General features: G+C 41.6%; 1 protein-coding gene across 3 annotated transcripts; it reads right to left on the minus strand.

Moving 5' to 3' along the window:
- Positions 1 to 5,510: 5,510 nt before the first annotated feature.
- On the minus strand, positions 5,511 to 24,916 carry Nqo1 (NAD(P)H quinone dehydrogenase 1). 3 transcript variants are annotated; one of them, XM_027933163.3, is made up of 6 exons: positions 24,850 to 24,916; positions 11,961 to 12,128; positions 11,718 to 11,848; positions 9,353 to 9,466; positions 8,534 to 8,635; positions 5,511 to 7,516 (listed from the first exon to the last, which is right to left on the minus strand). In XM_027933163.3, the coding sequence occupies exons 1-6, from the start codon at positions 24,875 to 24,877 to the stop codon at positions 7,211 to 7,213; spliced, it is 849 nt and encodes a 282-aa protein (XP_027788964.2). In that variant the 5' UTR covers positions 24,878 to 24,916; the 3' UTR covers positions 5,511 to 7,210. The 3 variants fall into 3 exon arrangements, with proteins under 3 accessions (XP_027788964.2, XP_071460681.1, XP_071460680.1); XM_071604580.1 differs by lacking the exon at positions 24,850 to 24,916 and adding an exon at positions 20,273 to 20,389 and having other exon boundaries at positions 11,961 to 12,125; XM_071604579.1 differs by lacking the exon at positions 24,850 to 24,916 and adding an exon at positions 20,273 to 20,389.
- Between the last annotated feature and the right edge of the window lie 1,317 nt (positions 24,917 to 26,233).

Here is a 26,233-nt window from a genome sequence, read left to right on the forward strand (position 1 = left end):
TTTTGCAGTGGGTAACATTCTTTTTTTTCCTCATAATTATGTGTGTGCGCGTGAATGTCAATTTTGAGAACATGAATATGTGGTTGAAATTATTAAATCATTAGGAAAGGTATATGAGAAATAGAAATCTTCTTGAGTAGTTATTTTGTGCCTATCATACATTTTGCTAGGCAGAGTACAAATGACAGTATGACAGAATTTTTATGTTTGTTTTTCTTAGTTTAAATGTTTTATATTTAGTTTGTCTGGTACTGAAAATTGAACCCAAGGGTTCCTTTATCATTGAGCTATATCCCCAGTCCTTGTATTTTTTTATTTGTAGACAGGGTGTCCCTAAATTGTTTAGGCTGGTCTTGGACTTGTGATCCTCTTGCCTCAGCCTCCTGAATAGCTGGGATTATAGGCATAAGCCACATGCCCAGCTAAATGTTTTATGTTTAATAAAGCAGTACATACACATGAAGGTACTGTTGATGAAAACCAAGTTTCCCTACTCTTCAGTCCCATACCCAGAGGTAATCCCTTTTTATTCTTTTGGTAGTTATTTCCGTATATATAAATTATTGTTTACCAGAGTGTGATACATATTGCTACTAGTTGTACTCAAGGATTTCAGCCAGGCCCAGTGGCACACCTGTAATCATAGTGGGAAGCTGAGACATGTGGAAAGATATGAAATATAGAAATTTTCTTGAATAGTTACTTTGTGCCCACCTGAAGACTCAGTCTCAAAATACAAAGGAGTAGGGATGTAGTTCAGTCATAGAACAACCCTGGGTTCAATCCCTAGTACCAAAAAATAGAAACAAGTCAATGAGCTTTGGGGGCTGGAGTTGTATGTAGCTCAGTGGTAGAGCACTTACCTAGCATGTGTGAGGCACGGGGTTTGATCCTCAGCACCACATAAAAATAAAGGTATTGTGTCCATCTACAACTTAAAAATAATAATAATAATTTTTTAAAAAAAAACATTTATGTTGGCTGGGGTTGTGGCTCAGTAGTAGAGTGCCCATCTAACATGCATGAGGCACTGGGTTTGATCCTCAGCACCACATAAAAATAAAATAAAATGCTGGGCGTGGTGGCATATGCCTGTAATCCCAGTGGATCCTGAGGCTGAGTCAGGAGGATTTTTTCAAGTTCAAAGCAAGTCTCAGAAAAGGCAGGTGCTGGGGCTGGAGATGTGGCTCAAGTGGTAGCGTGCTCACCTGGCATGTGTGAGGCACTGGGTTTGATCCTCAGCACCACATAAAAATAAAGATATTGTGTCCACCTAAAAAACTAAACAAATAAAAGAAAAGGCAGGCGCTAAGCAACTCAGTGAGACCCTATCTCTAAATAAAGTACAAAATAGGGCTAGGGATCGGCTCAGTAGTCGAGTGCCCCTGAGTTCATTCCCAGTACAAAAAAAAAAAAAAATATGTCCACCTAAACCTAAAAAAAACTAAAAAAAAAAAAAAAAAAAAAACGGGGCTGGGGATGTGGCTCAAGTGGTAGCACGCTCGCCTGGCATGCGTGTGGCCCGGGTTCGATCCTCAGCACCACATACAAACAAAGATGTTGTGTCCACTGGAAAAAAATAAAAAATAAATATTAAAATTCCCTCTAAAAAAAAAATTTATGTGTAATAATGGGCTGAGTATGTAGCTCTGAGGTAGAGTACTTAGCATGTGTGGGGCCCTGGGATCTATCCCTATCACTGAAAAGAATACCTACCAGATTATAAGAAAAACTTTATTTGTACTATAGAGGATACATGTATATCATGAACATAGTATGTAAAAAAGCTTAAGCTAGGTGCATACTTATAATTGCCTCAGGAGGCTGAGGCAGGATTGCAAATTCAAGGTCAGCCTGGGTAACTTAACAAGACCTTTCTAAAAATAAAATTTTGTTTAAAAGGAACTGACTGGTGAGGGCTGGGGTTGTGGCTCAACGGTAGAATACGTGACTAGCACATGCAGGAGCCCTGGATTCGATACTCAGCACCATAGATAGATTAGATAGATAGATAGATAGATAGAGGTATTGTGTCCAACTACAACTAAAAAATATTTGAAATAAAGGAGCTGGGGATTTAGCTTAGTATATATATAGAATACCTGCCTAACCTGTGCAGGGCCCTGGGTTCAATCCCCAACACTGCAAATAAACAAAACAAGCTTAAGAGATACTGCTTTAGACATTATGCTTATATCTTTTCAAATATAGATAATTTTATTACATTCAAATGTATACATCTAATTGAGTTGCCATTTAGGAGGCCATATGTGTATTTCAAAAATGTTGCCCTTTGGGGCTGGGGATATAGCTTAGTTGGTAGAGTGCTTGCCTCTAAGGCATAAAGCCCTGGGTTCAATCCCTAGCACCATACACACATACAAAAAAAAAAAAAAAAGAAAGTAAAAAGTTGCCTAAGTAAGTTTTATTTTTTTTTTTTTAAATAAGGTTTTTCTTTTTGTTTTTTTAAAGAGAGAAAGTATGTATTTTTTGGTTTTCAGCGGACACAACGTCTTTGTTTGTATGTGGTGCTGAGGATCGAACCCGGGCCACACGCATGCCAGGCAAGCGCGCTACCACTTGAGCCACATCCCCAGCCCCCTAAGTAAGTTTTATGTCAGTATTTATTGACTTCCAACAATATTAAAAAAGGAGTAATAATGAAATTTGATAAATACAAATATAAAATTATACTTTGATCCAAAAAATAGCATATGTGGGCAGAACACTGATCCAAAGATGGGATTATAAGGGATCGTGGCTGCCAAAAATGCTTATGCAATTTCTTGTTACACAATTTAAGCGCTGTGTCCAAAATAAGAAAGGTAATTTTCCAGTTGTTTTATTGGTGCATTATAATTATACCAGACAGTGAGATTCATTATGCAGTGTTCATACATGTACATAACAATTTGATCAGTCTCATTCCCCAGTATCTTCCCTTTCTCTCTCTTCCCTCCCTTGATCCACTTGCTGTATTCTACTGACCTCCCTTCCATTATTATTATTTTAATTAATGCATTGTGATTGTGTATATATTACATGTCTAAATAAGGATTCATTGTGGTATATTTGTACATCAATATAACATAATTTGATAGATTGTGTTCCCCAGTACTTCTTCATCCTCTTCCCCCATCTCCTTCACCTAACTGTTCAGTTTTAATCCACAAGGTGCTAAGAATCCTCCTCTGTCATCTTGTAAGATTCTCAGCAGCCACAGAAGCTTACAAAAGAAGTACTGATTGGTACTCTTGTGCTGTAATTCATGACACCATCATCTCTGCTTCTGCTGATGCATTCTAGTATGTAAAAACACGAGCTCTTGAGTTTACCCAACTATATGTTGAACCTTGTTTCCCAGTTCTTGAGTTTACCTACTTGTAGGTTGAGCCTGTGTTCCCACACCCTACTGTGTAACCTCCATTCCTCAATTTCCTTTTTTATAAAGTGGAAACAGTGGAAAGCCCTCCTCATAGGGTTGGTTCAAGAGTTAAGCAAGTTAATCCATGTTGAATTACTCTTATAAGTCTTACCTTGAATTAGTATCACTAGTCCTAATCGCTCTTTGCACTAAATACTATATAGTTTTGCTTTATACAAGCAAAGAATATCTTTTGAAAGATATTCTTTGAAGTATCTTCAGCATCAAAACTTTCTGTTTTCCCATTGGCATGTAAATTTGCTGTCTCGTCTTTTTAAAAACCAAATAAATAATTTTATTTGATCATATATCCCCTTCCATTATCAAATTCTGTAACCCCAACCTTTGAAATATATCTACTGCTCAACACAACTATTGCTATAACCCTAGTCCAGAGCATTTGTTGCCCAGATTATTGCAACAACAACTCAGCAAGTCTCCTTGATTCTATCCTTGCTTTTCCATTTAATGCCTCACTTACTAATCAGAATTACCCTTTTAAACAAAAGTCAGATCTGTTACCCTCTGCTCAAAACCCTCATGGACTTCCTATCCTTGTTTTTAAATTGCTTGTAAGGGTCTATGTGCTCTTGACCTCAGCTATTGGCTGACCTGCCAATTTCCCCCTTTCTCTGTCTCAAACAGGACTCTGGCCAGGCTTGGTGGTGCACACTTATTATTCCAAAGGCTTGGGACAGCCTTTGGAAGACGGGAGGATCGTGAGTTTAAAGCTAGCCTCAGCAAAATGTGAGGCTTGCTAAGCAATTCAGTGAGACCCTGTCTCTAAATAAAATACAAAATAGGGCTGGGGACATGGATCAGTCATTGTATCCCTAAGTTAAATCCCCATTACCCCAAAACAAAAAACAAACAAAACATGACTCTGCAGGCTCCTGCCTCCAGGGTTTACACTGGTCATCCATCCTGCCTGGATGGCACTTCACATAGCTATTGTTTCACTTCTCATTCTCACTTTATCAAGTCTTTACTCAAGTGTGGTCTTATGGGAAAGGTTTGTATTTATTTATTCATTCATGTTTTTTGGTGCTGGGGATTGAACCCATGGGTGCTTAGCCACTGAGCCACATCCCCAGCCTCTTTTTTTTTTTTTTTTTTTTTAATTTTGAGACAAGTTCTTGCTAAGTTACATAGGGCCTTGCTAAATTGCTGATGCTGCCTTTGAATTTATGATCTTCCTGGGATCATAAATAAAGCTGTGCCTGGCTTTGGAAAAGTTTTTTTTTTTTTTTGATTGTCCTATATAAAATAAAACTCCCTTTATCCCTCTATCCCATCCCTATGCCCTCTTTTACTTCTGAGCATTTTTCACCACCTGATACATTTGTTAAATACCTTTCTTCACAAGAATGCAATTCCAGAGGACAAGCACTTAATTCACTGCTTAGTCCCTAGTGCCTAAAAGAGTGATGAGCCTGTTGGTTGAACAAATCAAAATAGATAACTTACCCTAAGGCATTTGTTTATAGCCTGTTTTTCCTTTATTTCTTTTTTTCAGTTGTGTTTGGTACCCGGGATTGAAATCAGGGCACTTAACCACTGAAACACATCCCCAGTGCTTTTTTTTTTTTTAATTTTTAATTTTGAAACAGTCCAAGTTAATTAGGGCCTCGATAAGTTGCTGAGGCTGCTTTGAACTTGTGGTCCTCCTGCCTCACCTTCCCAAGCCACTGGGATTTCAGGCATATGCTACCATTCTTGATTTGTTGGTTTTCGAGATAGGCTTGCCCAAGCTGGCCTAGAAATTTCAATTATCCTGCGTCAGCCTTCCAAGTTACCTGGGATCACAGGCGTATGCCCAATAATTCTACTTGATATCTACCCCCACTCTTTTGGCTCTTTTCAATGTCTTTGAAATTTCCTGAGAGGATCAGAATAGGTTGTTCCATGGCCTTTCAGTGTGAAGCATCCCTGCTGTAATTTCTTGTTGAACCCTCTCACATCCCATCTTCCAGTACATTTCATGTTGGCCTGGATGTCTCTAATATTATCTTCACTGGTACCAGTAAGTATGTTTTGTTAAAAAAAAAAAAAAAAAGTCTCTTTTGTAAAAATGAATTTTATTGATTTAATTTAGAACGTTCAGAAATTTACACAAAATTGCAGTGATGAGGAAAGCAACGGAAAACAATTTCACACTAAAACACCTAGCCATCTGGCATTGTGGATGTTGTTGAGGAGCAGACATCCAGTGGTAGTCTGCATCTGGTGAAGGAATTTCTCCTGATCCGTCCCCATGACATCATTTCCTTACCAGTTCAGCCCTTATTTCCTGTTCTCAGGCCACCTGCTTTTGCATCATTTCTCTTTATTTTTCTTGCAGTGCACCACAAGAGGGCAGCCTTTTATCATATTTGACTTTGAGTTGTGCCAACAATAGGAAGAGATGCATTTCAATAATTTAAATGGGAAATTTATTATATCTAAATCGGGGGCTGGGAACATAGTTTGGTAGAACACTTGCTGCTTAACATGCATATGGCCCTGGGTTCGATCCCCAACATCAAAAAATAAATAAATTCTACACCAAAATTATTCATCAAAGTTAATAACTCTAGGCCTACAACTCTAGCCCAAAAGTCATGGATAAAAACATCTTTAGTAGGTGTGGGGGTACATTTTCTTGTAATCCCAGCTACTGAGGAAGCTGAAGCAGGATAATTGCAAGTTCAAGGCCAACCTCAGCAATTTGTCTCTAAATAAAAAAAAAAAAGGACTGGGTAGGACTCCGGTTACAGTTCAGTGGTGGAGCATTTACTTAGCATGTGTGAGGCACTGGGTCTGATCCTCAGCACCACATAAAAATAAATAAAATAAAGGTATTGTGTCAATCTACAACTAAAAAGAAAATTTTAAAAAAAGAGGGGGTGGCCGGGATGTAGCTCAGTGGTAAGCATCCCTGGGTTCAATCCCCAGTGCCAAGACAAAACAAAACAAAAAATATCCTTCAAAAGAAAGTCATAATTTTAGCAATGACACAGAAAATAACCTTTTGGAAGTCTAAAAGATCAGAAATAAAATTTTGGTCTTTTTTTGTTTCGTTTTCGTTTTTGTGGAAGGCTACTGTTAACTATTGAAGGTACTATTTCCTTTTTTAAATTCACTCAGAGTAGGTGTAGGTTGTGAAAATGCTGATTTCTGCAAACACTGAATTAGAAGATTGATGTAAAGAAGAGACTTTTATTAACTACTCATTTCAACGAATCTGTGTACTATATATAAACAGAAGCTGAAGGAAGAGTAATACATGAGGTGCATTAGTCACTGTGAAGTAACTGAAACCAATATGTATCATAAACAAGCTAATGCTAACTAGTAAGCAAGTTCAGTTCCTTAGGCTACAGGGATTCAGTCACTTGTTTCTCTAAGCAATTCCCTTCTGCCATAAACCACAGAGAGGTAATTAAAAGAAAGTTATCTTTAGAGAATTGGATGTTATCTAGCCATTTAGCCCTTTAAAAGGGAATTAAATTGTGTATATGACCTTAAAGAATATTTTCTAGTATCTACCATCTATCTATACTTTTCTCTCTACATTCCAAGTGGCTTCTGGCACCTAATCATATTTTGGTTATATGTCATGATAACAACCATTAAGAATCAGTTGCATATAATAGAAAAATGATCCAAAAATATATAAATGCAGTCTATTTCTTCTCCTTTTCATTCTTTGTGAGGAAAAAAAGAAAAAAATCTAAATCTTAAAAACTAAAGCAATCCATGAAACTAAAAGAAAAAAAAATCCTAGAAATCAAGTCTTATTGAATCTTATTTTCTGGCTTTGATCTGGTTGTCAGTTGGAATGGACTTGCCCAGGTGATGGCCCACAGAAAGGCCAAATTTCTTGTTTTTCTGCTCATCTTGAACCTCTTTTTTCAATAAAAATCCTGTCTGGAAGTCCAGGTCAAAGAGGCTGCTTGGAGCAAAATACAGTGGTGTTTCATCCCAAATGTTCTCCAGGCGTTTCTTCCATCCTTCCAGGACCTGAGTTCGGGCATCTTGTGGAAGGTGCCCAATGCTATATGTCAGTTGTGGTTCTAAGACTTGGAAGCCACAAAAATGCAGAGTACCACTCTGGGGAAACATGAAACACAGAGGTAAGTAACAGACCAATTCTATGCAGTTTGTACAGTAAAAACAAAAAACAAAAACACCAAACTTTGGTCTGGGCTTCCCAGTGAGACTTCAGTAAGGAGGTCAGAGGTGCCCTGGAGAATTATAATTATATTCTCACCTTCTTCCCTCCCTACCTAGGTGTTACCTATCTGAGCCTAAACACCTATGCTCTTTAAAAGAATAAAACCTTGAAAGTGTGCCAACCTGGATCCTCTGCCAAAAGTGCCGGAAATTCTATTACATTAGAGAGAGTTTCAGCTTCTTGGCTGCTGACTCTTGCCGATGTGCATTTCTCCACCTCTCCACAAACAAGATGGGTAGTAATAAATTATTTTCCAGGTGGTCACTTCACTTGCTCTCCTCTCCACCCCTTTTCTTGGAATAGATTACCTTGAGAATCCAGTGATACCAAAAAGCCACCTCAGGCTTCAGTTTTATTTATCTCTAAAACAGGCTAGACTGAATCATTTCTTAAATTGTCCTAGGCTCTCTTAGTTTGTGAGACTGTAGGAGAAACTTGGAGAAGGCCAGGAAGATTAGAGAGAGATGTGAGTCATCCAGAGAGAACCAGGATTCTGGGCTCAGCCCATGTGCACTAGTTCTTGGTTAGGAGAGAATGATGTTTGATCATGTGTGTACAAGCTATAAACGCAGGTGCCTGGAAAGTCAGGTAAGTTCCTAAAGGGAACTGCCAGCAGTTCTCAATCACTGCCATGCTTTTTTCTTTCTTTTCTTTCTTTCTTTTTTTTTTTTTAAGATGGGTCTCACTGTATTGTCTACCTGGTCTTGAACTTGAGATCCTCCTGCTTGGGCCTCCTGAATAGCTGGATGACAGGCATACACCATGACATACGGCTGTTACTACACTTTTATCTCCATACCTCATATCTATCTTCAGCTACTATCTGGAGGCTTTGGAACCCATGGAAAGCTCCATTAATGAATTCCCCTGAAGGTTCATTGAGAACAAAGTACCTGAATTGGCCAGAGAATGATGTTCATGTCCCCGTGGACACCATGAAGGGAGTACATGGAGCCACTACCACCAGTGGTGATGGAAAGGATGGCCTTCTTATTCTGTGAAAAAAAGAAAACAAGCTCATCACCCCTCCTCTGTTTGGTCACAGTAAATGAATGAGACAGCCCTAGGGAAGGGGCCACACGGGCCCACCCTGTTCATGGTGTGTACTCTTTCATACTTTGGCTCCTCTGACCCTCCCAGCATGACTCTGTAGAAGATCCAGCCTAGATGGTCTACAGACAGATAACCAGGGCAAGCCAAGGGTTTCCCCCACCTGCATGTGACCATAGGTTAAAGCTGTCAATAGTCACCAAAATCTGTGTTGGCTGCCTCAGTGGAGTTATTTGTTGTTTTTAATCTGTCTCCCTACAGTGCTGGGCATGGATTAGGATAAGATCTTTCACATAAAAATATCAAAATATTTCTTGTGCAGTATTTGGGTCTCCAAAAGAAGACAAACATTATTTATTCATTTTTGCAGTACTGGGGATTGCACCCACAGCCTCACACATGCTAGGCAAGTAGCTCTACCACTGAGTCACTTCCCTAGACACCCCCCTAATTTTGGTTTTATTTAATCCCCTAAACTCTTTTTTTCTGGAATATTTTAAAACAAATTCCAAACATCATATCATTTCATCATAAAAGCCTAGTCATGCATTTCTCCCAAAGGACCTAGAGCCTGACCTTAGCGTCTGGTTGTACTAAGTTTTGCCTCAGGATAGAATCCACCCAGAATCCAGCTATTAGAAAACTCAGAACCGTTCACCTACCCGGAAAGGCCCCTTGTCATACATGGCAGCATATGTGTAGGCAAACTCTCCTACCAACACTCGCTCAAACCAGCCTTTCAGTATGGCAGGGACTCCAAACCACTGCAGTGGAAACTGGAAACAGAAGACATTAAAGAGGTCAAACCAGGTTCCACACAGAAGAAGTCTCAGAGCGCTGGCTTTTATCATTCCCTCTGGAGGAGTTAGCACATTTAAGAAAAGAGAAAATTGGCAGGGTTCAGTGGTGTGTGCTTTTAGGTCAGGAGGCTAATGTGGGAGGACTGCTTGAGCTAGGGAGTTAGAGGCCAGCCTGGACAACACAGTGAGACCCCTGTCATAAAACAAATAAATACTTAAAAATAAATACATATGGTAGCAGGAAACTCATAGAATAACAAGAAAATTATTGTCCTTGCTCAGCCAACTTGGCATTATGGTTTCTGCTTAAAAATGTAAATATTGGCTGGATCTGAATAAAGCCATATGCAAATAAGATTCATTTTTGTGAAATCACACTTGGCAGCAAACTCTAAATAGCAAGGATTTCAGACAAGATTTGTTTCAATGTGTGATGCCTAAATCAGTATTTCCCCAAGAATTTACACTAATAGGTGTAGTACCAAAAATATGACTATTCCTTGTGCACATCTACATAAAATCCTATCATTTAGAATAAATAAAACCACTAAAATGCAAACAAATGGTCAGTGTAAGATTTATCAGGAAATTCCCATGAGAAAATCTTGTCTTTTTTTTTTTTTTAAATCAGGGATTGAACCACTGAGCCACATCCCTGGCCCTTTTTATTTTATTACAGGCATGCACTACCATGCCCAACTAAGTTATCATATATTTAAATCATGAATCAGAAGAAATACTTAGGGCTGGGGTTGTGGCTCATGTGCAAGGCCCTGGGTTTGATCCTCACCACCACATAAATAAAGTAAGGGTATTGTGTCGGAACTACAACTAAAAAATAATTTTTTTAAAGGAGAAATACTTATATATTCCTTACTCTGCTTTTGTCAGGGCAAGAGGTCAGATAAGCCAGGCAGTGTGGTGGTGCACATCTGAAATCCCAGTAACTCAGGCTGAGGCAGGAGAATTACAAGTTCAAAGCCAGTCTCAGCAACTTAGTTATACCCTCTCTCAAAATAAAAAAGAAAAGGGCTGAGGGTGTATCCTAGTGGCAAAGTGCCCCTGGGTTTAATCCCCAGTACCTTAAAAAGAAAAAGACTGCTAGCCGGGCGCAGTGGCACACACCTGTAATCCCAGCAGCTTGGGAGGCTGAGACAGGAGGATTGTGAGTTCAAAGCCAGCCTCAGCAAAAAGTGAGGCTTGCTGTCTCTAAATAAAATACAAAATAGGGCTGGGGTGTGGCTTAGTGGTTGAGTGCCCCTGAGTTCAATCCTCAGTGCCCCCCCGCCAAAAAAAAAGACTGCCATAGTATACTGATTTTGCCAGAATAAGACTTTACCTGATATCTTTCATAAAACTGTTATAATAAATACACAAATCTGCAGTATTTACATTACCCTCAGTGCTGTTTGGTAGTTTGGACTCTAAGGTTTGGTTGTTTCACAGTGACTGAATCACTGTGAAAACTAAGCCAGTACCACCTTCCTTGTGAGGTTTCCAGAGCCAGGTACTCTCCATACTCAGTATCAAAGGGCAGGTAGGAATTGGTAACAGCAAAGTCATTGAAATGGAGTCTGGCTTACAGGGAAGATACTGACAGGATGGACACACCCACCATCCAGTGTTGTCTGCTAAACAATGAGATGGCTTTGGGGAGAAGAAAAGCCACAGTGTGCTGCAGGATCGCATCCAGCAGGGCCAGAGCTGGGACACTGTACCAGCAGAGAAGTCACCGGGCAACCTGTTTGGGATTCTCATGAAGAGATGGGAGAATTGCAAATTTTGGGAGAGTCCATCAGGAACCACTAAATGAAGGGAAGATTAGGTATATTGGAGAAAACAAATGGAAGGCTTATCTGTTGTTCTCACATTCCCAAGTGCAAAGAGCAATACAGCCAGGTTCACAGTATCTGTGGATCTGTGTTATATAGCACCTATAAAGCAATCACCTTTATTCACAGAGAATGCAGCAAAGTGGGGTAAGTGACTGTTCGATTTTCCACAGCTAATTAAGTGACAGGTCTAGGAAAAGACAAAAGTGTCACTACCCATGGTAGGCAAGTGTTCTAGCTCCAGCCCTTTTTATTTTGTTTCGATGGGGGTCTCACTGAGTTCCCCACACTGGACTCAAACTTGGATTCTCCTACCTCAGCCTCCTGAGTAGCTGGGATTACAGATGTGCACTGCTGTGCCCAACTATGCTTCTGATGTCCTGTCCCTACTATACCTGAAATATCACAAGGTCAGCAGCTTCCAGTTTCTTTTGTTCAGCCACAATATCTGGGCTCAGGCAGCCTTCTTTATACGCTAGACAAGATTCGACAGTATACTGGAATTTCTCGGGGTCCTTAAGTTTACCTGCCAAGAGGAACAAGAGAGGCTGAGGCCAGAGGGGCCAAGGCTGGTCCAGGGAGTCCACAGGCAAATGGTTTCATAAAGAACTAATTAAAGGGGGAGGGGTAGCTCCTACCTGTGATGTCCTTTCTGGAAATGATGGGATTGAAGTTCATGGCATAGAGGTCGGACTCGGCCACCTCCCATCCATTCCTTTTTAGAACCTCTGAAGCAGCCTCTTTCATGGCGTAGTTGAAGGATGTCCTCTCGGAGTGGGCCAGTACAATCAGGGCTCTTCTGACTACTTAAGACACACACACAAGACATTACTGGGTAAGTATCCCTTATCTGAAATGCTTGTTTCGGATTTCAGAGTTTTTCAGGTTTTGGAATATTTGCTTAGACTTTATTAGTTGGACACCCTTCCCCCAAATTAGAAATCCAGAAGGCTCCAAAACCCAAGGCTTTTTGAACATCATGTTGGCCCTCAAAAACAAAGTTTCAGATTTTGGAGCATTTCTGTTTTCAGATTTTAATTAGATATGCTCCACCTGTACCAACCAGCAAAGCCTGAACTGTAGGGGAGCAGAGGACCATAAAGGAAGAGGTCATTACGTTATTACTCTCCATCTCAGTCTGAGATGGAGAGTAATTTATGAAAGAGGTTTATTCAGCTCACAGTTCTAGAGGCTGGGAGGCTGAGGGGCTGCATCTATTGCAGGCCTTCTTGCTGGCAGGAACTCTCTACAGAGTCCTAAAATGGTGCAGGGCAATGCATGACAAGACAGAGCCAAACTGGCTTTTATAGTGGACATATAGTAATCCATTAATCCACTGATTCATTAGTCCATGAGTGGCTTAATCTACTGGTGAGGACAGATGCCTCATGACCCAACCACCTGGCCAAAGTTCCACCTGGTCCCACCACTTAACACCTTATGATGAGGATTAAATTTCAATATGAGTCTTGGTGAGAACATTCAAATCACAGTACCATCCCCTGCGGCCAGAAATAAAAGTAGCAGCAAATGGGGCGAGGGGTGTAGCTCAGGATAGTGTGTGTGTATCCCATGTCTGGGACCCGAGTTCAATTCCCAGAAGAAAAAAATAAAACATCAACAATAACAACAACAGGGCTGGGGTTGTGGTGCAGCAGAAGAGCACTTGCCTAGCAAGTTCGAGGCCCTGGATTCGATCCTCAGCACCACATAAAAATACATAAAATAAAGGTATTGTGTCCAACTACAACTAAAAAATAAATAAACAAAAAATTACTAAAGGAGGCATTTTGATTCAGTGAGAAATCAGCAGCTGATTTAATAAATAAATAAATGATATTGGTGTATTTAGTTAGCCACTTGCATGAAAATAAAATGGTTCCCCCTAAAACTAATGTAGATGTTAGAAGTCCGTAGAGTGGTTACCCTTGTCAGCAGGCAGTGATAGAAGGGCACAGTGGGAATTCCAGGGTGCTGGTGACATTTTTTTTTTTTTGGTATTGGGGTTGAACTCAGGGGCACTCCACCACTGAGCCACATCCCCAGACCTATTCTGTATTTTATTTAGAGACAGGGTCTCACTGAGTTGCTTAGCCCCTTGCTTTTGCTGAGACTGACTTTGAATTCGCCATCCTCCTGTCAGCCTCCCGAGCCACTGGGATTACAGGCATGTGCCACCTCACCTGGCTTCTATTTCTTGATCTAGGTGCTGAATAAGTGAAAAATTCACTTAGTATTTGTCTACTTTTTTGTGTGGGGGGGGGAGCAGAACTAGGGCCTTTTTTTGCTAAATAAGCTCTCTAACACTGAACCACATCCCCTTCCCCAATAAAATAGTTTTGTTTTCAGTTACCCCATAAACTTACGGCATTCGGCAATAATTTCAGGTGGACTGAAGTGCTAAATGTTTTTTTTTAATTTGTTTGTTTATTTGTTTGTTTGTTTTTGGTACCAGGGATTGAATACAGGATTGCTTAACTAATAAATAAATAAACAAACAAACAATAACAACAAAAAACAATGACTAAAGGAGGCATTTTGATTCAGTGAGAAATCAGCAGCTGATTTAATAATAAATCTGAGCCACATACCCAGTGGCCTCCCCGCCTTGCACCACTCCCCCCTCCCCAGCTTTTTAAAAAAATTTTTGGAGACAGGGTCTCTCTAAGTTGCTTGGGGATTCACTAAGTTGTTGAGGCTGGCTTTGGAGTTGCAATCCTCCTGCCTCACTCAGCTTCCTGTGTTGCTGGGATCACAGGCATATGCCATTGTGCCCAGCTTGGAGCTCTAAATGTTTTTAAATAAAACTGTTAAAATAGTGGAGAAGGAAAGGGAGAATTTGTATAACTTCAGAGCACAGAATATTTTTAAAGAAAGACTAGAAATTCAGAAGCCATGAAGGAAAAGTTTGACAGGGAAAGCCTCATAAAAATAAAAAATTGGGTTAGCAGAAGGTACCAGAAACAAAGTCAATAGGAGAAAACAGCAATTCTTATCTCAAGGAGTTAAACTCCCAAAGACTAAACAAAAAAAAGAGAGATGATGCTAGAGAAAAGTGGGTCAAGGATATGAACAGCCATTCACAGAGGAAATGCAAATGGCAATAAACAAATGAAAAGCTGCTCTGTCTGGCCTGCCAAGAAAAGCCAATCAAAATGAGATATATTTACCCAAGAGACTGGCAAAAAAAAAAAAAAAGAAGAAGAAGAAGAAGAAAAAAGAAGAAGAAGAAATTAAGACAAATAAGATTGAGGGCTATTAAGATTGTAGGAAAACTAGCACATTCCTGGTGAGAAAATGAGTTACCTCAACCTTTTGGAAAAATAATCAGGCTGAATCTAGCTCACCAAGGATGTATGTATACTACACCATTGTTTTCATTGGCAAAAACTGGATATAACCTGGATGTCTATAAGGGGGACATTTGAATAAACTGTGGCTATATCTATATTACAGAATATTTTGCTGGTAATGAGAAATCCAGGGCACGGTGGCACACACCTGTAATCCCAGTGGCTGGGGAGGCTGAGGCAGGAGGACTGCAAGTTCAAAGCCAGCCTCAGCAACTTAGCAAGGCCCTAAGCAACTCAGCAAGACCCTGTTTCTAAATAAAAAATTTAAAAGGCTGGAGATGTGCTTCAGTGGTTGAGCCCCACTGTGTTCCATCCCCAGTACAAAAAAAAAAAAAAAAAAAGAGAGAGAGAGGCATTGGGGGTGCAACTCAGTGGTAGAGTGCTTGCCTAGTATGCGCAAGACCCTGGGTTCAATCCCCATGTACCACTAAAAAGGAAGAAAAAAAAGGAACGCAGAAAGATATCCAGAATACAGTATTAACATAAAAAATCAAGTTAATGTGAATCTTTTATTTAAAAGAAAAAGAGAAGGGAGGAAAACCACTCATGTATGTGGATTTGTAGTATGTTGGTAAGAGGGGAAGTTGTCAGTTATCACAACTTGCCATGGTTAGAATGGTCTCCTCCAAAATTCAGGTGTTGCCAATGTTGGAATTTTAAGAGGTGGGGCCTCTAAGAGGTGTTGAGCCAAGAGGGCTCCTTCCTGTCCATGGGACTAGCCTTGGTAAAGGAGATTTCAGGCAGCTGCTTGGTCAGCTCGCTCTTCTACTGCTTTCCACCATGTGAGGACACAACATTGCTCTCTTCTGGAAGGATGTGACAACTAAACCTGACTACACCTTGACCTTGGACTTCCCAGCCTCCAGAACTGTGAGAAATAAATTTCTGATTTTTTTTTTTTTTATAAGTTAGCCAGTCTCAGGTATTCTGTTCTGGCTGCAGAAAATGGACCAAGGACACAACCATATGAGGTAGACAGAATTAGTATCCCCATGTTATGGATGAGAAAATAATCAAGTTACTCAAGTTTAGGGCTGGGTACGAAGCTTTGAGGTAGAGTGCTTGCCTATTATGCATGAGGCCCTGTGTTCCATCCCCAGAAGATAAAAGAAAAAAATTAAGTTTATAAAGTAAATGGGGTAAACTTGGATTAGCTTAAAAGATAAAAACATATTGGGCTGGGGTTGTGGCTCTGTGGTAGAGCGCTTGCAATGCACATGTGAGGCACTGGGTTTGATCCTCAGTACCACATAAAATTAAATAAATTAATTAATTAAATAAAGGTATTGTGTCCATCTACAATTAAAAATATTTTTTAAAAATAAATAAAAATATAGCTGGGCGTGGTGGTGCATGCCTGTTATCCCAGCAGCTCGGAGGGCTGAGGCAGGAGGATTGCAAGTTCAAAGCCAGCCTCAACAAAGACAAGGCGCTAAGCAATTCAGTGAGACCCTGTCTCTAATAAAATATAAGAAAGGACTGGGGATGTGGCTGAGAGGTTGAGTGCCCCTGAGTTCAATCCCTGGTACCAAAAATAATAAATAAATAAAAATAGAAATCTAAACACAAGTAGTACCAATGTGTGGGGCATCAGGAGAATACCAAAGAAAGGAATGTTATTACCACAATTGCTCTGAATAACCTGGGCCACTACTTCATGCCCTACTGATTCATACAAGTGGTAACTTTAGATGGAACTAGGCGAGAAAGCATCTGCAACTCGTTATACTGCTTGAAAAACTAGAAATAACTAAATAACTAGAAAGGAATTTTTAAGCTTTCAGTTTTATTCCTGCTTTAATTGTTAACCACACCTGGCATGGGAGGCACCTCCCAGGTTAAGTTCAGTAAAGACTTCGGGGCCCAGGTGCCAAACATGAAGATTTCCAAGCTTGGTCCTGAGATTTCAGACTGTTTAGGATTCAGTGGAATATGCATTTAGCAATTTTTTTAATGCTATAGAAGTGATTTATCTGTTTTGGACAGCCTGGGAAAAGGAACCTCTGAGAATGTCTCAACAAATTCCGACCCCCTGTCTTCATGGATTTAACATTACTGGGAGAAATGGGATCACATTAAGCTAAAACCTGCATTTTCTTTTTGATTTACCTTTGCATTCATCTTATCAATGCTTACTAAACATTGCTTTGTCAGCTTTTATTCTGTTGACTTCTTACTGACATTAAGCATTTCCTGAGTAGGAAAACAAAGTTGCTTCACAAAAAATAATCAAGTCAAGATATCCATCTCTTACTCTTCCTAGGAGCTCGCCACCTAAGAGCTACAGGCATGCCTGCAACCTTAAAAAATTTCAAAGAGTAAGGCAAGTACCAGGTACAGTGACACATGCCTGTAGTCCCAGCACTCAGGAAGCTGCAGGAGCATCTCTTGAACCCAGGCGTTCAAGGCCAGCCTGGGCAACATAGCAAAACACCATCTCAAAACCAACCAACTGACAAAGTAAGTCAAGAAACAAATTGGAATAAATAAATCCTACAAAAGTACAGTCCTTGGAATACATAGATTCCCCAAAGAAATTCCATAGAAAAGGGGTCAATGGTTCTGAATAGGTAACTAAGGGACCATTAATTTGTAATTAACACAATCATCAGAGGTAAAGAGTAAATCAGGATATAACTAATTAGAACAAATAAAAATAAAGAGTAAAACAGGAGATTTACTATGTGCTTTCCCACTGAGTCCCCACATTCCAAGCACCTAGCACATCCTTATTATTAAGCTCTGTCCTTACACTACAAAATCTTGGTCTCTATGAAATATATACTGGTTCATCCTGACTTCTCCATGGGCCATGAAAACCCTTGTTCCTTCTCCTCTACCTGTCTTTTATTTCCACCCTAAGCCAATACCAGTCAACTTTTCTTTCTGCCCCTGAAATGATAATGTTCTCACAAACCAATCTCTCTGCCTCTCCTTACTTAATTATTGTGCACCTGCTAAGCACTAGGCATGTTACAGACAGCTGGGATACAACAGTATTCCAAATAGATGGAAATCCTTCTCTTCATAGAGCTTAAATTCTGGTGGCAAAAGTTATCTGGACTGTCCCCGTGGGAGCTGAACTCTGTTATCATCTATTTCTCTAACATTCCTGCTGGTACACTTTCTTGACCCTCAAGCCAATCTGAAATCTAGAGCTTTTTCTAATCTTCTAAGTCCAATTATATTCTCAAACTGCATGGTTTCCTTAATGATCAACACAACAGAACTTGTTTGTTTTTGTTTTTGGGTACCAGGGATTTAACTCAGGGGCACTCAAACACTGAGCCACATCCCCTGCCCTATTTTGTATTTTATTTAGAGTCAGGGTCTCACTGAGTTGCTTAGCACCTCGCTTTTGCTGAGGCTGGCTTTGAACTCGTGATCCTCCTGCCTCAGCCTCCAGAGCTGCTGGGATTATAGGCGTGTGCTATTGTGCCTGGACAACACAACAGAACTTAATAGCAAGAAAAGTGGCAGAGAAGGAACGAGATTGTAGTTAATTATTTGAATGGAGAGGATTGTTGCCAGTGACAGATTCATTACCCACATTTTTTTTTTTTTGCAGGAAGAATAAGCAATTTTTAAAAACCTACTAGAAATGTAATAAGGCCAAGTCCTCAAATCAGCTTTGGGCATTTTGCACCTGCTCTCCCTCATTTGACTCCTGGAGAGAATGTGGGTGTGAATCTGATAACTCGTTTCAAACAAATGCTCTGTATACTTGGTCAACTTCAAGATTTAGTTTGCTGGGTAGAGCTAAAACCAGTTATACAAGATCCAAATCTTCCCATTTCCCTTCCCCCTCTTTTTGTGGTTGTTACACATATAGAACATACTATAGGACTGAAAAATCAGAAAATAGTTCTTGCTCTATTTGGAGGAGGGGGTGTCTGGGTCTTAGGGCAGCTGAAGAATGAAGTACAGTACAGCCTCCTAATCCATGGTTTTACTTTCTGTGCTTGCAGTTACTCTTGGTCAACTGAGGTCCAAAAGTGTTAAATGGAAAATTCCAGAAATAAATAGCATAGGTTTTAAGTAACTTTTATTAGAGCATATTGTTCTATTTTTTTAATAGTTATTGCTCTGAGCCAGGCATGGTGGCAAACGCCTATGATCCCAACTGCTCCAGAGGCTGAGGCAGAGATTTCGTGCAAATTCAAAGCCAGCCTCAGCAAAAGCAAGGCACTAAGGAACTTAGTGAGACCCTGTCTCTAAATAAAATTCAAAATAGGACTGGGGATGTGGCTCAGTGGTTGAGTGCCGATGAGTTCAATCCTTGGTACAAAAAAAAAAAAAATAGTTATTGCTGTGTTCTTTTATGGTACCTACTTTATAAAATAAACCTTTTCATAGGTATAGAGGTATAGGAAAAATAAAAAACAGTATACACAGGGTTCTGTGCTGTCTGTGGTTTCAAGCATCTCTGGGAGTCTTGAATGTTCCCACAAATCGGAGGAGGGCTACTATAGAGAGAAACATTGACTAACACTTATGCTGGAAGTCTTATCAGCCTTTAAAAGCCCTGCCCTGCTGACCCTCCCAGCAATGCAAGGTGTGGCTTCCAACCAGTAGTTCAGCCCTTTTTGTAGAAATTCTCACAACTGTAGATTATCAACTGCACTGACAATCTCCTCCCCACTAACTTTTAGCAAGGTGAGATTCAGTGAATTCATGTGTCTTTAGAGGCAGCATTGGATTCAGAGAAAGAAATTATAAAAAGGTGGAGTACTGCTCCACTTGAGGAAATGCTTTCTAAATAAATCCTAGTGCTGTCCATTCTCTGAACGAGGTCCTCTAGCAGTCATTGGAGGTGTCACAGCTGGTCAAGGATGCATTAGAGGCCAGTCAGCCTACCAGACAGAATTGTGGTGACCTCCAAGGACCCCCAGTGATTGCAAGATAGGGAAACTAACACTAAGATGGACCCAATACCAAATCAGTTTTGCCCAGTCCAAGAGTCATATTGGAAAGTGTCTCTGGGGCCTTGAGCCAGGAGTTGGGTCTGGTTTCTGTCAAACCAAAGGCAGCCAGGCAGCTGCTTTCCTAGCTCCAGTCCCCCAGTTGCTAGATTTCCCTCCAGAAACTAGGCATCCAAACTTTTTAAAATAAAATAGCTCCCCCCCGGCCCCCCCCCCCGCCCCCGCCACCACGGGCTTGCTAAATTACCCAGGCTGGCTTCAAACTTGTGATCCTGATGCTTTAGGCTCCATAGTACCTGGGATTACAGGGGCACACCATCATGCCTGGCACCTATTTGTATTGTAAATGTCAACAACTTATTCCACCAGGTCGAACGAGGGTGGGCATTGGGCCAGATTTGGCCTCTGATGGGCAGTTTCCGACTTATGCATTGACTGGAATTTTTGCTACTAGTCTCAGAAGTGAAAGTGGGCTGAAGGATGATCCAAGAGTCTGGGGTAGTAACAGAAGCTCCCCTTTTACCAAACTGGTCAAGGTGCGTCCCGGGACTCTAATCTCTTCTAATTTCTTCTCTTGGTTTGAGTCAAGGAACAAAACTCAAACCCAAACCCCTGCATCCTCCTTCAGAGGAACTGTGATAATAGACAGATGTTCTCCTAGTGGGCTGCACTCACCCTCCATAGCTCCCACAGTGCTAGCAGTCCCGAGTGCTGATTGGCTGGGATGCTGGTTGCTAGGGCGACCTCTGGGGCGGGGCAAAGAAGTCCAAAGGCTGTGTGAGCTCCGACTTGGGAGATATTCCAAGTGCTGGGCACCAAGAGCACTCGCTGGTTTATATCCCGTCTGGCCCAGCCCAGGATGACCAGTGAGGGCGGGGCCAGACAACTGCACCCCGAGGCCCTGGGCCAGGACTCCAGGTCTGAGATACAGCAAGTTATGGGAATCTGGAGTCCAATAGCGTCCCCTGGATGTGGAAGTCAAGAAGGTTCCCCTTGGGGCCAAGGGAGTCTGAAGGATCTGGGTGGGTGTGGGAGGCAGGTTCATCCACACCACATTCTAGGACCCCTGAGGATGCAAAAAGGAAAATTTCCCATGGAGGTCCTGCCTCTGTTAGATGTTTGGGTCTGGACACTCCCAGTCACAGAAAAAGACCCTTGGCACCCAAAGGGGTAAACAAAAAATTACACGAGGCTGACTGTGATCCTTTTGTCTCAGATTCTGCTGAGTCACCATGACTCCGGACTTGAGAGGGCTGAGAGCAGCAGGGACACTTGCTCCCATGGAAATGAGTGAGCTTCTTTGACCAGGTTCAGCTTTTGCACCGATGGGGCAAAGGGGCATAGAGGGGCATAGAATGCACTTCCCTGCGCCTCACGGCTAGGGGAATGAACCAGTTTTGCCTCCCTAGAGCTAGGTTGGGCTAGGCGGGTGAGGGAGATAGCAGCTATGGGAAAGGATCGCGGAGGCAGATGAAAGTTTAATGGCTTCACACATAGCTTTACTGAGGATTTGAAACCGAAGAGCAAAAGTTAAAAATCTTTGTAAGTAAAATTTACAGTAAAGTCATCCTATAGGATAGAGAGGAGACATACAGGATACTGCCCTGAATGTACATGATACAGGGTCTAGAAAAAAGAAATTAAACTTGAAAGTGATAATTCTGAAGAATTATGGAGGGAAGGTAGTGGAGAGTACACAGGGCCCTCACCAGTGGTGTCAATTTTGAGGTGGTCCTGGAAAGCTTTGTCTTCAAGATAAATACTACTTGAATACACTGTTTCTGAAAATCAAAATCAAAATAAATACCAAAATACAAATCGTGAAGAACAAAATATTAAAATGGTAAAGACAGGATTAGTGACAGTGTTGTAGGGACAAATGAGGCAAGGCACTGAAGATAGCAGGAAACCGTTTTATTTGGCTGCAGTCAGGTTCAGAGGGCCTAGCTTTTGCTGTAATCAATTAATCCCCTGAACCCCGAGTTCAGGGAGTTTCAGAATTTTATACCCAGCATGTAAGGGGAGGGGCTCAGAGGTTCACAATCTGCAGAAGTTCACATAAAAGCAGCTTTTTCTTTCACTGTTCTGGGCAAGTTAACTCTTCAAGGACAACACCTGAGAAGGGGAGAGCTTCTTCTCCCCTTTCTCTCCCCCCCCCCCCGCCAGCTGTTACCATGGAGCCCATTTGTAACTTATCTTAAAAATATAGACATCTCTGTGAAGCCCAGCTCAAGGCCAGAGGCCTTGTTTGCACATATCTTCAAAGTACTATACTGGATATGTTTGTGAAAAACTAGTAAGGGGTGTCTAGCACCTGGAGTGCTGGTATCTTCTAGGCCAGTGGCAAAGTAAACAGGGCGACATGAAAATAGGAAGTTTATCTACATTGGACTCTTTTGCTGACAGTTCTAAAATCGGCCATGGTGAAGAGGGCTTTTCTGTGGAGAAAGGGGGTGCCACTTCAACAGTACCAAGCCATACTGAGCTTGATGATAACTCAGCTGGCTTTAATTATTTATTTATTTATTTATTTATTTATTTTTTAAAGAGAGAGTGGGAGAGAGAGAGAGAGAGAGAGAGAGAGAGAGAGAGAGAGAGAATTTTTTAATTTTTATTTTTTAGTTCTCGGCGGACACAACATCTTTGTTTGTATGTGGTGCTGAGGATCGAACCCGGGCCGCAAGCACGCCAGGCGAGCACGCTACCGCTTGAGCCACATCCCCAGCCCCTGGCTTTATTTAACATGTTGTAATTTTGTTTACCTTAAACTTTTTTCTTCTTTGGTCTTTTTTTTTTTTTTTTTTTTTTTAGTACTTCAGTAAAATTATCTCGATCATTGAGTTTTTCTGGTGTCTCCTTAAATTTTGTGCCTGATGGGTGGAGCTATAGCTCAGTTGGTAGAGTGCTTGCTTGCCTTGAATGAACACCTGGGTTCAATCCCCAGGACCACAAAAAAAAAAAAAAAATTATGCCCAAGGCAGCATTATCTTACTCCTTACTCTATTTCTCTATAATACAAAGTAAATTGATACTATCTAAAGTTAATAAATGGGGGCTGGGGATGTGGCTCAAGTGGTAGTGTGCTGCCTGGCATGCGCACGGCGCTGGGTTCAATCCTCAGCACCACATACAAACAAAGATGTTGTGTCCGCCGAAAACTAAACAATAAATATTAAAAAACCAAAATAAAATAAAAATAAAGTTAATAAATGAAGAATTAGAGGCAAAAGCACATCATTAGAATGTAGCAATCTCCAGAATCATTAAACACCACATTTTCAAGTGTAAGAGTGAAAAATGATAGAGATGCCTATGTATGCATTTAAGAGTTAAAACTATAGTTGGGCTGTGGCACTCACCTATAATCCCAGTAACTCGGGAGGCTGAGGCAGGAGGATTGCAAGTTTGGGGTCAGGGCAACTTAGTGAGGCCCTAAGCAAGACCCGGTCTCAAAAAATAAAAAGGGCCTGGTGTGGTGGTGCACACCCGTAATCCCAGCAGCTCAGGAGGATCACAAAGTTCAAAGCCAGCCTCAGCAAAAGTGAGGCGCTATGCAACTTAGTGAGACCCTATTTCTAAATAAAATACAAAATAGGTCTGGGGATGTGGCTCAGTGATAGAGTGCCTCTGAGTTCAATCCCCGGTAGCTGCACACCCCCCCAATAAATAAAATAAAAAGGGCTAGGGATATGGTTACGTGACCCTAGGTTTAATCACTAGTACCAAAAAATACAAATATAAAATACAAAAGGCCTGGGAGTGTAGCTCAGTGATAAATCCATTCTGGGTTTAATCACTAGTTACCCCCACCACCCCCCCAAAAAAGTGAAAATCATTCTCTAAGGGGCATGGAAGTTCAGTACAGAGGAAGAACTGGTCAGCAGGAGCTTCCTAAGGGACTTGAGATTTCAGCTAGACCACTTTAAAGGTATCTACTTCAAAATAGTATAAAAGGACATGTTAAAAAGATCTGGGCAGTATATTTGACCTTTGACTCTTAAGTACTTTCTTTTTCCTCTTCTTGGGAAGGTGTCTTGAAGCACCGAAAATGATTTAGTGTTTGACATCTGTCACAGGCTTTCCTACCATACAGCCTCCAACAAAACTCGGGTGTCCAGAAACCCTGGTGATAGAATTGTTTACCTTTTGTTTACCTTTATATCAATAAGGTGGGGAAAGCACCCAACCTTCGAGTGGTATGTGCTGGGCAGACTTCGAGGGAATCCTTGTGATACCTAACGTTCTTATGAGATTGTCTAAAATGAGAAAACACATCAGCGGGACTGTGGTGTTCCCATGTGTGCTAAGTATGCCCGTGACTGTCATCAAGCATGCCTTCCTCACCAAGGAGCTGAAAATTACTGTGAAGGTATTGAAAGCACAGGAGTTAGAAAGCTAAACTAAAAAAAAGAAGCTTCTTTGAGTAATGAAAGGTCAAAAGGCAAAAAATAAAAATAAATGAAAAGGTCTTGTTAGCGTTGTCCAATAGAATGGTCATACTGTGCTGCCCAAATAATGTGGCTTCAAGTTACAAGTGGCTATTGAGCTGGGGTGGGGGCTCATGGACTGAGGGGTTGGCAGTGTTGGCTATTTTGTCCCCCTTCTCTCTTCTCTACCACTCTGCCCTGCCTACTATGTGTGTGCCCCTGGAGGCTGACTGCAGATGGCATTGCTTGAGCTTCCTTGTTCTCTGGCTTCCAGATGCGTAGCCTATGGGCTGTATCTGCAAAAGTTCAGGGGGCAAGAGAAGATTCTGCCACCTCTGCGCCCTGCCATCCTCAGAAGAGTCGCTCATATGGACAGCCCTTCCTGTGACTCCGACTCCCTGGGCCTCCAGTCACTGTGGTCCTCCCCTTTGTTTCTTCAGGCCAGTGTGAGGTCCTGGCTTCCACTGCTCCTGGTCCTTGGGTGCCTCGCTGTTAAGGCCCTATTCTAAAATCCCTAATAAAACTCTGGGTCTTTTTGAAGCAAAGGCAAAGGATTTATTCTGGCCAGGACTGAGGAAGCAGAAAGGAGACAGTTCTGCAGCCCAAGACACTGAACTTGAAAATAGAAAAACCACAAAGGACGGGGGTGAGAGAGGCAAGTGCCATCATAAATCACATTTCTCAGAATTCGCACCTCTTATACCTACTCAGGAAGTAAGCTAGTACCAGCTCCACAGTTTTTCTATGCAAGTGGCCTCTTACAGGAAGGGGGCCAACTTGGCACAGGGTGAGATGTCTGAACAGGATGAGGTCAGCCTCACTTACCTTTCAAATCAGCCTGGAACATCACCATCTCAATTTGGTTTCCTTGACTTTGTCCACACTCTTTTGAGTGTGCCACCTGCTTCCTGTCACACCATGACTGCTGTAAAGCCTTGAAAGACATTACCATTTCTTAGAAAGTGCTGACTGAGGTGCACCTGGGACAGCATCCTGAGAAAGACCCTTTAGATTCAGACCAAGGAGGCAGAGCAACTGCGTGTTACAGAGAGTGTGGGTGAGCACGAGGAGACAGGTGGACAGCTCTTACCAGAGGTATGTCTGTCAAGCAAAGATCAGAGAGACTGCAGTAGCTAGAAGGCCGTGGGTGTCAGAGGAGGGCGTGGGGCATGCTTGTCTGTGGTGAGTGGGTAGCGACATGCTTCAGGGCTTTTGCAGTGCGTGGGGTGTTGCCGGTGAAGATGCTGAGTCCTGAGATGAACTCCAGAGCACAAATGCAGCAACTGGGTTATTCTGGAGGAGGAATCTTCTTTTTGAGAGGAGGGCTTGTCCCGAATGCTGGGATGTTGAAGATTTGATGGGAGAACAAGGAGTTCCTAGACTGATGACTGTTTGGCCTGTGCCAACAAAAGTCAGGTCACTGGCTGAGAGTGAATGAGAGGTGGTGGCAATGAGTTCTGCAGGCTGCGTAGGTTAAGAGCACAGTCTGTCCCAAAACCGCTCTTGCTTTGGGTACAGCCATGAATTGGGGGATCCCTAATGCTGGGGATCAAACCCAGACCCTATTGTGTGCTAGACAAGTGCTCTACCACAGAGCTGTGCTCCCAGCCCTGAGAGGTACTTGTGCAAGAGTGGTATTTGATTGCATGTAAATTATTCACCAATAAAGTCACTTCTTAAAAAGGAGAGTGGTTGCATTGGTGAATGATATTACAGGGCTGACTGACATCGGCCATATCAGAATGTGGAATATTCCACAGGATAACAACCTGGTTTAACCAATAATTCAATGCTATGAGAAAAGTGAGGAGGGGTATGTATTAGGAAGTGTTCTCCAGAGGAAACAGAACCAACAGACATATGTAAATACAGAAAGACATTTACCATGAGGGTTGGCTCCCATGATTATGGAAACTAAGAAGTTCCATGTTCTGCTGTCTGCAGGCTGGACACCCAGGAGTGCCAGGGTGTGTAGCTCCACCCAAACCCAAAGAGCTGAGACCCAGAGGAGCCAGTGGTGTTTGCCCTTCCCAGTGTAAAGGCCGTAGAATCAGGAACACTAATGTCTAAGGGTGAGAGAAGATGAATGTACCAGCTCAAGCAGAGGGAACAAATTACCTTTCCTCTGCCTTGTTCTATTCAGGCCATTACTGGATTGGATGATGCCCACCCACATGGGCAAGAACCATCTTTACTCAGTCTACTGATT

Source organism: Marmota flaviventris, chromosome 18 (assembly GCF_047511675.1).
Source record: "Marmota flaviventris isolate mMarFla1 chromosome 18, mMarFla1.hap1, whole genome shotgun sequence".
NCBI lineage: Eukaryota > Metazoa > Chordata > Mammalia > Rodentia > Sciuridae > Marmota > Marmota flaviventris.

Coding starts and splice junctions, on each gene's coding strand:
- Nqo1 (XM_027933163.3), bottom strand. CDS start 24,877: ATGGTGATGTTCCAGGCTGATTTGAAAG. Junction 12,129..24,849: donor GTTCCAGGCTGATTTGAAAG/GTAAGTGAGGCT, acceptor GTGTGTCTTAAG/TAGTCAGAAGAGCCCTGATT. Junction 9,467..11,717: donor CTGACCTTGTGATATTTCAG/GTATAGTAGGGA, acceptor TTCTGTTTCCAG/TTTCCACTGCAGTGGTTTGG.